Source organism: Camellia sinensis, chromosome 1 (assembly GCF_055761805.1).
Source record: "Camellia sinensis isolate YWXY chromosome 1, ASM5576180v1, whole genome shotgun sequence".
Taxonomy (NCBI): domain Eukaryota; kingdom Viridiplantae; phylum Streptophyta; class Magnoliopsida; order Ericales; family Theaceae; genus Camellia; species Camellia sinensis.
Window position 1 is genome coordinate 109,360,835 of NC_138961.1, and position 11,887 is coordinate 109,372,721.

The 11,887-nt window shown below is 42.9% G+C and overlaps 1 protein-coding gene across 1 annotated transcript; it reads right to left on the reverse strand.

The window, feature by feature from the left end:
- Positions 1 to 223: 223 nt before the first annotated feature.
- Positions 224 to 790, reverse strand: LOC145817328 (uncharacterized). The gene has a single exon (XM_082912735.1). It carries the CDS (start codon positions 788 to 790, stop codon positions 224 to 226), a length of 567 nt encoding a protein of 188 aa, XP_082768861.1.
- Positions 791 to 11,887: the final 11,097 nt, after the last annotated feature.

Consider the following 11,887-nt stretch of genomic DNA (forward strand, 5'->3'; position numbering starts at 1 on the left):
TAGAGAGAGAGGCTCTGCTTTCTTCCCCTTTTTTCTTCTCTTGTTACTACTCACATCTCTCAACCCACATTTAGAGTGTATTATGTACTGGCTCACTTCACTCATCCCACAGTGAGTCTTGACCTGTCCATTCCTTAGTTTAAACAACATAAAGAATGTGATTGTCAACTGCACCTGCAAAAGAATAACCATTTAAGAAACACTCACTTTATGCTACTTTCACTCAACCCTCAAATATAGGTGAACTCGCATCCCTCGTGCCTCTTCCAGCAATAGGCAAACTCATGATTGTTGTTGGCAGATTCCATTGTGACAAGTACCAGCTATCACCTATAGACAACATCACATTACTCAAAGAAATAATCCTACCCCTCACCATTTGCATAATTTGTTTGATGACAATCTCAGCAGGAGTACTAGTTTGACTAAAAACTCTACTATTCCTCTCCCTCCAGATATGATACACCGTACACATAAAGGACAACTTAGTAATAGCAGACTTCAGAGATCTACCTTTAGTAGAAATCACAGCCAGCTCAGCACTGTCAGCCCAGTTGAGGTTAGGCCAACTCACATTACATTTACCCTGAATAGCAGCCCAAATCTGTGATGAGTAGGCACACCTAAAGAAAAGATGAGAATGACTCTCCATAGGATCATTGCAGAGGGGACAACTAGGGTGAGTAACAAGCCCAAAAACTTGCAATCTATCCCTAGTGTTCAGTCTCTCATGAATAGCCAACCAAACAATGAAGCTAACCCTAGGAATATAGGGATGCCCCCAGAGCATTTTACTCTAAGAGACTTTAGGACCCTTATCCCTCCTGCAGTCCCAAGTAGATTGAATAGTGAAAAGACCATCACCTGTAAGACTCCACCAAGGACAATCATGAGTGCTCACAGTGGGTTTAAAAGTGGAGGGAGTAGATGCAATCCACTCCCAGATCTCCCAAGAATTAGGGAAAGGCCACTTCCAAGCACCACTAGAGATGATAGAGCTAACTTTAGAGTTACAGTCAAGACCTGAATCATAGGCAATTCTGGGCCCAAATCTGCTCCACAACGATCCAAGGGGATGCCAGTTATCAAACCATAGAAAAGCTTGCTCCCCATTACCAATTTTAAGCTTAATAAGGGGAAGGAGAAGATGTCTAAGCTTTAGGATTTTCCTCCAGACCCAAGAGGGGTCACTAGGGACTTTAACATACCAGAAACTCCTACCTTTGAGTAAGTAGGACTTGACCCATTGGCACCACATAGAGCCCTCTCCACCAGAGAAGAGGAACCAAACATGTTTTGCTACAGCAGCCTTATTCCAAATACCCATATCTTTGAAACCCAAGCCCCCCTCATTCTTGGGTTTGCACATAGAGCTCCAAGCAATCTTAGCACTATGCTTCTTCAAATCAGACCTAGACCAAAGAAAGGCTCTAAGCAGGCTCTCAATATCTCTAATAACCTTCCTAGGAAGGATAAACATAGAGGACCAATACACTTGCATCGAAAAGAGGATAGTTTGAATGAGTTGAGCTCTACCCGCATAGGATAGAAGTTTATTTGTCCAACTCCTAATTCTCTTCGTTATCCTATCGATCAGAATTTGACAATCAAAAGCCTTGAGCTTAGTGGTAATCAAAGGAACTCCCAAATATTTAACCGGGAGAGTCCCCTCATTGAACTTAGCAATATGAAGAATCTCCTCTCTGAGGTGCCTATTGCAACCAGAGAAGAAAATATTACTCTTGTTAGGACTAGGAGTAAGGCCAGATAGCCTTCTGAATTCATCCAATCCTTGCATAATAAGGTTCACAGTCCCAGGATCACCTTTACTAAAAATCATCAGATCATCAACAAAACAGAGGTTCACAATTTTGGTCTTATCACACCTCCAATGGAACTTAAACATAAGACTCTTGGCTTTTTTAGCAAGGATTCTAGCAAGAATTTCCATAGCCAGCACAAACAGGTAAGGGGACATAGGGTCTCCCTGTCTAAGCCCTCTGGCACCTTTGAAGTACCCATGAAGACTACCATTAATGCAAATAGAGAAAGAGGGACTGGTCATACACGCCTTGATTCAATTAATCATACATAGAGGGAAGTCCATAGCTTTGAGGATATCAAGGATAAACTCCCATCTAACATTGTCATAGGCTTTCATGATGTCCACTTTCATAGCACACCTAGGGACCTTGGAGTCTCTATGGTAACCTCTCATAATCTCTTGGGACAGAAATATATTATCCGAGATCCTTCTACCAGGAACAAAAGGAGATTGAACAGGATCAATCAAATTTGGCAACACATGCTTAACTCTATTCGCTATGATTTTGGCAATACACTTATAAATAGTGTTACAACAGGAAATGGGTCTATAATCACCCACCTTCATGGGATTGGGAATCTTGGGGATAAGGGCAATGATAGTGCTATTGACTTCCGAGAGAAGCTTGCCAGACTCAAAGAAAGACCAGATAGCAGTAGTCACCTCCTTACCCACAATATCCCAAGAGCTCTTAAAGAAGCCCGCTGAGTAGCCATCAAGGCCAGGGGCCTTATTGGCCTTGAGGGACCAAAAGACCTCCTTAATTTCACCATCAGTAACAGGCCTACTCAGCACAGCAGATTGATCATCAGAGACCTTGGAATGCACCAGGGATCTGATTCTCTCAAAGCCATGATACTCATCCTCAAAAGGGGAACCAAAAAGATTAGTGTAGTACTGAATGAAAGCATTGTGAATGTCTTCACTTTCAGTGGATCTAAGGCCATTACCCATATCAACACTCAGAATCTTCCCCCTATTAATATTACTTTTGACAGTTCTAAAGAAGAAGCTACTGTTCCTATCCCCAAGCCCGAGCCATTGGATTCTAGATTTCTAAAGAGCAAGACTCTCTTCCACCTGGCTAAGATCTAAATACTTCTTATGTTCCTCCCTCTCCTGACCTTGAAGCACAATATTCAACGGGTCCTTATCCAATTTAAATTGGTGAAGGTCCAAATTGGTCTTAGATGCTTGAACACGGAGCGATATATCGCTAAAGTCCTTTTTGTTTAAGAGTTTGAGTTTGACCTTGAGTTGCCTCAGTTTTTGATACACCCTAAACATAGGGACACCTCTAATATATTGATTCCAAGTAGAGGACACAGTAGAGGTGAACTCCGGATGTTTAGACCAACAATCAAAAAACTTAAAAGGCTTTTTGAAAGAGGTCTTAGCAAGAGAGGTGTTGACCACAGCAGGGGAGTGATCAGAGACCCCTGAAGGGAGAAAGAAGGCAGTAGACTCTGGAAATTTGTCTAACCAAGCCTCATTGATTAACACCCTATCAATTTTTGTGGCTATGTATTCACCACCACACCTTTTGTTAGACCAAGTGAACTGGCATCCCCCATAGGAAAGATCAGCCAATTCAGACTCATTAATGCAGGTATTAAACGCCTCATGCTCAGAAGACCAGTTAGAAGACCCCCCCCCCCCACTTTTTCCTGACAACTTCTAATAGCATTGAAATCACCCAGAAAAATATTGGGGGATTTGGATTTAGACCGGGAGATCTGAGCCAAACTCTCAAAAAGAGGAAGTCTTAAATTGTGTTTATTTTCAGCATAAACAAAAGTTGCAAAAAAATCATCATTTGTAGCCAACTCCGTTATCTTGCAAAAAATATGTTGGTTAGACATAGAAATCAATTGGACATTACAAATAACATTATTCCAACACACCCACACCCTACCAGTTACAGTTGGTGGAGAGTTAGACAAAAAGGACCAATCACCAAAACACTTGGAACAAATTTTATTTTCATTAACTTGTTTGATCTTAGTCTCCAAAACACCCATGACATTGATATTTTCATTGAGAACCAATTTTTTAATTTCCTTATGTTTAGAAGGGTCATTCAACCCTCTAACATTCCAAAAAGCAATTTTAACAGTCATTGAGATACAAAATGAGACTCAACAAAAAAGCCAAACCACAACCAACTACAACCTGGGTTACCTTTTCTTCCTCCTCTGGCTGCTGGTACCTTTGCCAGAGGACTTACCACTCATCTGATTAGCTACTTGGTGAGTAGTAGCTTTTTGTATCTCCTTTGCCAACTTGACTTCAGCAATCACTGACTCCATGTGCTCAGCTGTCTGAGGAATAACCAGCTTCGTGATTTCCAGAACATTTTCTGTAAATTTGTCAATTTCTTTAGCCGGGTCCATCACTGCATTAATCTCCTCCGAACCTTCTGAGAGATCCACCACTGCTTGGTAAGGTTGAGGAGCCTCCTTTACCACTGGGTTAGGAGCCAACTCCTCCATCATGTTGATAGGATTTGTTTCCTCCTCCAAGACGGGGCTGAGAGCTTTTTTTTTTTTTTGGGTGAATAAGACATAAATAAAACAGCAAAATATACAAAGATACAAGGGGCATGCCCCAGGACCTACAGAGCTATACAAATAGGCAAAAAAAAAAAAACCACGAAGAACAAGACAAAAGGAACCATACACACAATGTTCAAAACCTATCTCGAAGAGAAATAGAAGACGAACATAAGCGAAGGAGCTAAAGGACAAAACAAACTGGAACAGCCATACATCAACAAAAAAGGCTGCCAAAATTCAAAACAGTCAACAAAGACAGCAAATCCGCAGAGCAGACCGAAAGGGAATCAGCCAAAGGCCTAGGATGTGCAGAGAAGTTATCTGCTGTATGTACCCAACATCTAAAACTATGGTAAACCCAACTATATTCTCTAGTACATCCCACTAGAGTAGGCCAAACTGAGTATGATTTAAATAGCTACAAACAGTAAATTAAAGACAGCTTCTGAACATTCAGCAATTTTGGAAGGCGCAAACAGCAGCCATACCCATTGATTTGGAGTTTCACACGACAGCTTTTAGATGACTAATCCCGAGAGATTCCACTGCAGCTTTAAATGACAAATCCCGAAATTGCACAGATTGAGTATTCGAGTTAACCAAGGTAGAACGACCCATAGATTTGGAAGGTTCCCACGACAGCTTTAGATAACAAGCCCCGAGATTTTCCACTGCAATTTGCGTGTGCAGGTTAAACATAATAGAATGACCTGCCAATGAGTAACAGAAGATAGAAACCATGAGAATTAAGTAACCAAGTCAGAAGTAGATTCTCTCAATTTTGATCTCACTTCACTCGACCCACAATATTGAATCTCACCACACTCGGATAAAGCTTCCTTAATCTGCAGTAAAGATACAATATATATAGTGGTTAGCTTGTAAAACATATAGATTCTAAATTCACTCAACCCACAGATTTCGAGGAACTAGTGACTATATGTCTCACCACACTCGACCCACAAATAGTATTCATCTTCAAGTGATCACACCTACACATTTAACAGCTAGTTAGATAAACACTCCATGTTAGACTCACATCCACTCAACCCACAATATACTGCACTCACATCCACCTACACATTTCTGGTTCTCCCACCTTTCTTTTACCTTTAGCTGTAACAGTTGTCCACTCATCTACCAACTCCGTAGTTTGCTCCTCAGTGTTTTTTGTAAGGAGATCAAGTGGGCAACCTGGGTTGAAACACACTTAGCAGTCTCATGCCCAAAAATCTGACAATGTTGGCATATAGCAGGAAGACCTTGGTATTCTACGCGGATTAAGACAGCTTCATCATCACACCAGATCTGGAAATATGTAGGCAATTTGGAAGTCGCCTCGATTTCAATACAAACTCTAGCGAAAGCCAATCTGCTACCCCTAGCCGTGAGCTGATCCAGAAAGAGGGGATTACCAATTGCACTTGCTATTATACTAAACCCATCGGGGTCCCAGTACTCCATTGGAATGTTGAAGAACTTTACCCAAATTGGAATTTTGGTAAACTTCTCTTTTGCCAACTTCATCATTCTCTTCCACTGCTTGAGAATAAGAAGGTAGCCTCCAATGTACCAAGGCCCCCCCTCAAGCACTTCTCTACAGCTTTCTGGGGAATCAAAAATAAAAAACATAAACCCATCCCCATTTGTTTGAACTTCCTTTAATCCTTTAGACTTCCAAAGCCCAAAGGCACTATTACGCAGATAGTTATACCCCACTCCCTTATCAACAAAGTAACCAATAAGGGAAGAGTCCCATTTGTCAAGTGGCTCTGATCTAGGAGGCATATGCACGACTATCGCATCATCAACAGATGAAGGAGGGATATACCTGAGTTTAACACTCGACCTTGACGATGCAGCTACATTAGCCCATGTCCGTTGTTGTGCAGGTCTCCTTCCTCCATAAATCTGCTGCTCCCCGCTCCACCATGCCCTCCTCTCACACCTCGATAACTACCTCCTCCCCTCCCACGCCCTCCTTGGGGATTAGGGTTGTAACCATGGTCCACCAAAGGGACTTCAGTATCTGTAATCTTCTCTGCCTCCCTTGGATTCACCTTTTGTTTACCCTCTCCTCGATTCCTGGCTACATTGAGACTGTTAGGGAGATCCCGAAACCTATTATGTTCCTCTTCCACTTCCTCAGACCATCTAGGGTTAGTACCTTGACCCACCGGAGTCAAGAAGGCACTACCCTCGTCGATCGTTGCTCCGGACGGAGGAGTCGTTGAACTCATGATCAACTGAGTTGACTCAGTGATAAGACTCACTCCTTGCTGAGAGGGGATAGGATGACACCCCCCAGAATCTGGTATAACCCCTTTCGTTTCCACAGATCTACTCTGATTTACCATTCCCGAACCCGCTAACCCACGATCTCCATCACCCTGAGGTCGTGAAGACTCGTATTTCGAAGCGCCTTCAACAATCTCCCTAAACTTTCCCCCCTTATCTCCAGACAGACGATGCGGTGGTTCCGCCATACTCATAGAAGATTCACTCTGTGTTTCACAAACTCGATCTAACCCTAAGTGTGTTGCCAAAGCTTGGGGTCTTTCCACTTCCACACTACTCGCCGTTCCCGATCGCAACACTACATCCTCATTTAATGGTTTGTTGCAAGTAATAACTTCTGGCATCTTGTCGTTAATGAGATATTGATAACCTAGAAACCAGAGGTTTCCTAGAGAGATGGCAGAGCTTCTCACTCTAACCCATGTTAATATTCTCTCTCTCTCTAACTTTCTCTGTGCTTCTCTGTCCTTCTCTCTTTTGTTCTAGGAACTAACTAGCTTGGGCCCCTAATTGTTCCATTAGTTTAAGTGGCCATGTTTAACTCAAACTAATCTTGTTTAGCCTCTGAGAAAAAGAATTTACTGAGTAACTGTAGCTGAACGATATTAGTTAAACACCTCATTTATGATTTTCCAAATCACCTAAGTGTTCAATTCTCAACTCCAAAAGGATGAATGTGAATTCCCTTTGATTTTCTTCCTACTTCTCTTTCTTTTCTCTAACTTTCTCTTCTTCTAGCTCTCAGGATAAAAGTCTCCCTCTAACTTTCTCTGTGCTTCTCCATCCTTCTCTCTTTCGTTCAAGGAACTAATTAGCTTGGGACCCTAATTGTTTCATTAGCTTAAGTGGCCAAGTTTAAGTCAAACTAATCTTGGGACCCATAATCAAAAGCCCACTGTCTTCACCAATAAACTAACCCACGGATAGTCCGCACTGACATATAAACCGTGGGCCCAAAGAAGTAGCCACGTGGAAAAGAAACCCGCAGACCCAAAAAATTGTTATAGCAAGCAGGCCCACCCACTAAAACAAAGCACCGAATATATATATAATATATATATATATATATTAAACGCACTAATAGCAAAGCATCACAGCCACCTGTAATACAACTCATCAGCATCAACATGCCATACATCAGAACCACACAGCATGATCCCCCACATACACCCATTTCACGCTTTACAGCTGCCCAAACAAGTCCTTCGTTACACGGAACATCTGCAAAACCACTAACACAGCCCACGGAAAAAATCGTGGGCCAAATTACCACCTACGTGGATCCACTTCCCCATGTACCAACATCAATCAGCTCAACTTCCAATCAACAAATCTGTTCGGCGGGAATTTGAAGATTGAATATTGAAACATTACACAACTGAAAAAGGGGAAGAAAGTAGAGCCTCTAGAGAGAGAAAGCTCCCCCCGGTGGTATTTCGTGGTGGTGTTGCTTTGGTGCAGTTCAGGCCATTTGTTTAGCTCCTCAAGCCATTAAGTTGAGTCTGAGTGAGTATGTTTTCAGTTCTGTAATGCTCCAGCAGAGAGGTGGAAGTGTTTTGCTCTCTATCTTTGTGCCAAATAGAGGTTTTATGGAAGATTTATGTGGTTCTTGTTGTTTTAGTCCGGCCATTTTCAACATGGCTGGTCTTGGGTCTTGGTTGTCTCACTCCTGGGTTCATCTCCTAGGTTCATGTGTTAAGCTCGGTGACCAATATCCATGTGCTGGGTAGTGGTTCATGTGTTCGTGGGTTCTGTGTTTCTGCTGGTACTTTTGCTAGTTGGTGCTGACTGTATTGCTAAAGAGCCGGTGTCTGTTTTACAGATTCGGTAGGTGTTTTGGGCTGCCAGCGGTGGTGTGTCGTCGGATGTGCTGGGTCTGTTGACTGCTCCAAGCTCCGTAAATGGCAAGCTTTTGGTTGTTACGGGCCCGTGTTGAAATGGAGCTATTTGCATGGTTCTCCGGCGCTGGTTAGTTTGGGCTACCGGCGCCGCTGTTACTGTTTGAGATACAGGCAGCGTGTTGTAGGAGTTGGCGTGAGCTGCTCGTTTCTGGGTGCTTCGCTGGATTCTGAGGCAACGTCTGTTTTTTGTTGTTTTGGGGTTTAGTTATCTCTGGTTTCATGGCAGCAACAGTTAGGAACGTTGTCATTCCAAAGCTTGCACCGTCGATCATGGTGCGCGTTTTCTCCGGCGCTAGTCTATCCATGTTGCTGGCGTCGCATGGAGGAGGTAGCCTGGTGCAAATGGTTGGAACCTCACGCTCGTTGGTGCGAGTGACCACGGTTGTGGTGCCGTGTGACAGAGGTCGGCGTGCAGACCTATCTGCTCTCTGGAGCACTGTGTTGCTTGTTGGGATGGGTAATAGTCTAATCATCTTTATATATATTACTTACCCAAAAAAAAAAAATCTTTATATATATTATATTTATATATTCTATATATTGGTGGTTTGTTGTTCCCAGAATGTGCTGAGTTGGTGGGTACCATATTTTGTGCTCACGGTGGATTTGGGTCACGTAGGTGGGCCACAGTTTACTTTAATGAATGATACATATTTTATGGTGGGCCTACGTGTAGTTTATATGGGGTGTTTTTGGACTCCTTTTTGGTGGGCAAGTGGGACCCGACAAGATTTTCACTTCCTGTCCTTGGACCTCCATACTTGGTGAAGACCTGGGCCTTATATTGGTCATTATTTGTGTGTTTTTTTTTTCAGCGGATTGGGCTATGCGTTTTGGGTTTGATTAAGTGGGTATTTTGAGCTCATTTATTTCTGTTTAGCCTCACTGCAGTGGTTTACCAATTATAGTTGATTTTTTTATTTTGATTAATCGTGTGATCCTCATGTGACTCGATATGAGGTGAGTTTTGAGCCATCTCCGCCAAGAGTGATTGAGGGGTCACTGCTTTGGGGAATAGTGGTTCGATGACTTGCTGAGTTAGAGACTGGGAGATGAGCGGGAGGATAGCTACCAGTTTATGGTTGCTTCTTGTCTTCATGTGACCCTTTCTAATTGATTATATTGCCACGCCTGACATGGAGTGAAGGGCACACTGCCGTGGGGTTTGAGGCTTGTGATCTACCAAGATAGGGACTGGGGGATGTGATGTTTGATCTTATGCGATTTTTGACTATGTATTGGGCTATTGCTGTGGGGCTATTGTTTTTTGCTACAACTCCGTAGACTGTTGATGATGGTTACTGCTCGTGCTAGCTTCATGTGACTCTGTCGGGATATGTCATGGGATATAATTTTTCCTCTGTCATGGCTTTGGTTAAGTGGCTAGGATGTCACGGCTGTGAGGAGTGGAAGGCTTACTGGATTCCATGTGCTCATCTTCGGTAGAGACTGGCGGCTTGTGGGGGTGGCTATCCTTTTGGATCGGGCTTGTGGGTTGCAGCTTTGTGTGTTGTTTGTTATGTTTAAATAGCTTTGTGGTGTTTGTTTGTACCTTTGCCCATATATCCACCCCAAGTTTCCATCTATTATCTCTGATGGTAGGGGTTACTTGGGGACAAAAGGATATATGGGCAAAGTTGGGTTATGTTCTTTCTCTGTTGTTCTTGTGTTTCCCCCCCTATCTTATGGGGGTGCTTTAGCAGCTTATGTTGGTTATGTAATCGTTTATTTATTTGTTGGGTGTACCTGGGGTATGCCCCTTGTAAACTTGTATATTTCATTGTCTTTATTTTATGACTTACTTACCCAAAAAAAAAAACGTTACACAACTGAACATGACGCGCCATAATGAGACAGCGCGTGGCTAAACATCATCATCTCAAATTGGCTAAGCACCTCAACCAACCACACTGTAGCATCGGCACTGCAAAACACCAAAACCAATCCAACGCCGGAGAACCCAGCCACGAAAAAATAAAACCAGACCACCGGTGAGAAAAAAAACACCACCGTGGCCAGCAACCTGCCTATTCGGTAGTGAAACTGAGAAAATAAACCCCACCAGTCCCCATTTCCATTATCACAACAGCACGCCGGCAGCCAGAATAAACCGAGATCAAACCCAGACCATCACAAGTTGACCAGTGAGCAACAGTGACGCCAAACCCAGAAATGGCTCACAAAAACAGCGGCCAACATCGTCATTTCATTTGCTGTGAATCAGCTCCATACCGTTTCAGCATTCCCATGAGATAGGCCATAGTGACGCACAAAACACTCCCACCATCGATAAAACACACCGACAGCTAGAAAACCACAAGCGGCACCAATATACCCAAACTTCAAAGCAAAGCAGCCATGGCACCACCCACAACCAAAAAATCGGCAGCAAGCTTACCATGGTAGAACAGGTCTTCGAAGCATGGACATGGAAGACCCACCACCTCCGGCGACCCAAACCGCGGACGACAAGCAGGGAACCAAATGGAGCTCAACCTTGCTGAACTGTGAGCCATCCCACCGAGCCGAACCATTGACGACCACACTGGTGCTAACCCAACCCAGAACATGATGCAACGGCATGAACACCCAGAGGTCACCTTAGCTTAACACCAAGCTTTGGGCAGCACCCCAAACCAGCCATAAGAATAGCCGGAGTGAGACACACACGTTGGACCTCCATGAAACCGAAATAAACACGACTTGCTTTAATAAAAAAGACATATCAAACTATAACTTAATTAATAGAGCTGGTCTGAAATTCAGATCAGTCTCTAAATCACTCTCTTACCAAACCAGACAAAGAATCTGATAAGGAACATCAAAGAAACTCCATGGGTAACAACGGAGGAAGCTCTCAACCTAATCCCCTCTCTCTAATTCTCGGCGCTTCTCCATCCTTTTCTCTTTTTTGTTCGAGAAACTAATTAGCCTCGGCCCCCTAATTGTTTCATTTGTTCAAGTGGCGAAGTTTAAATCAAACTAATCTTGCTTAGCCTCTAACAAAGAGAATTTACTGAGTAATTGTAACTTAATTTATTCACCCAAAAATTGTAACTTAACAACCATTAGTTTAACTTAAACACCTCATTTAAGGTTTTCGAAATCTCCTAAGTGTTCAATTCTCATGTCCAAAAGGTTGAATTTGAATTCCGCCTGATTTTCTTCCTATTTCTCTTTTTTTTTTTTTCTCTAACTTTCTTGTCTAGATCTCACGAAGATAGTTTCTCTCTAACTTTCTCTCTAACTTTCTCTGTGCTTCTCCATCCTTCCCTCTTTCGTTCGAGGAACTAATTAGATTGGGCACC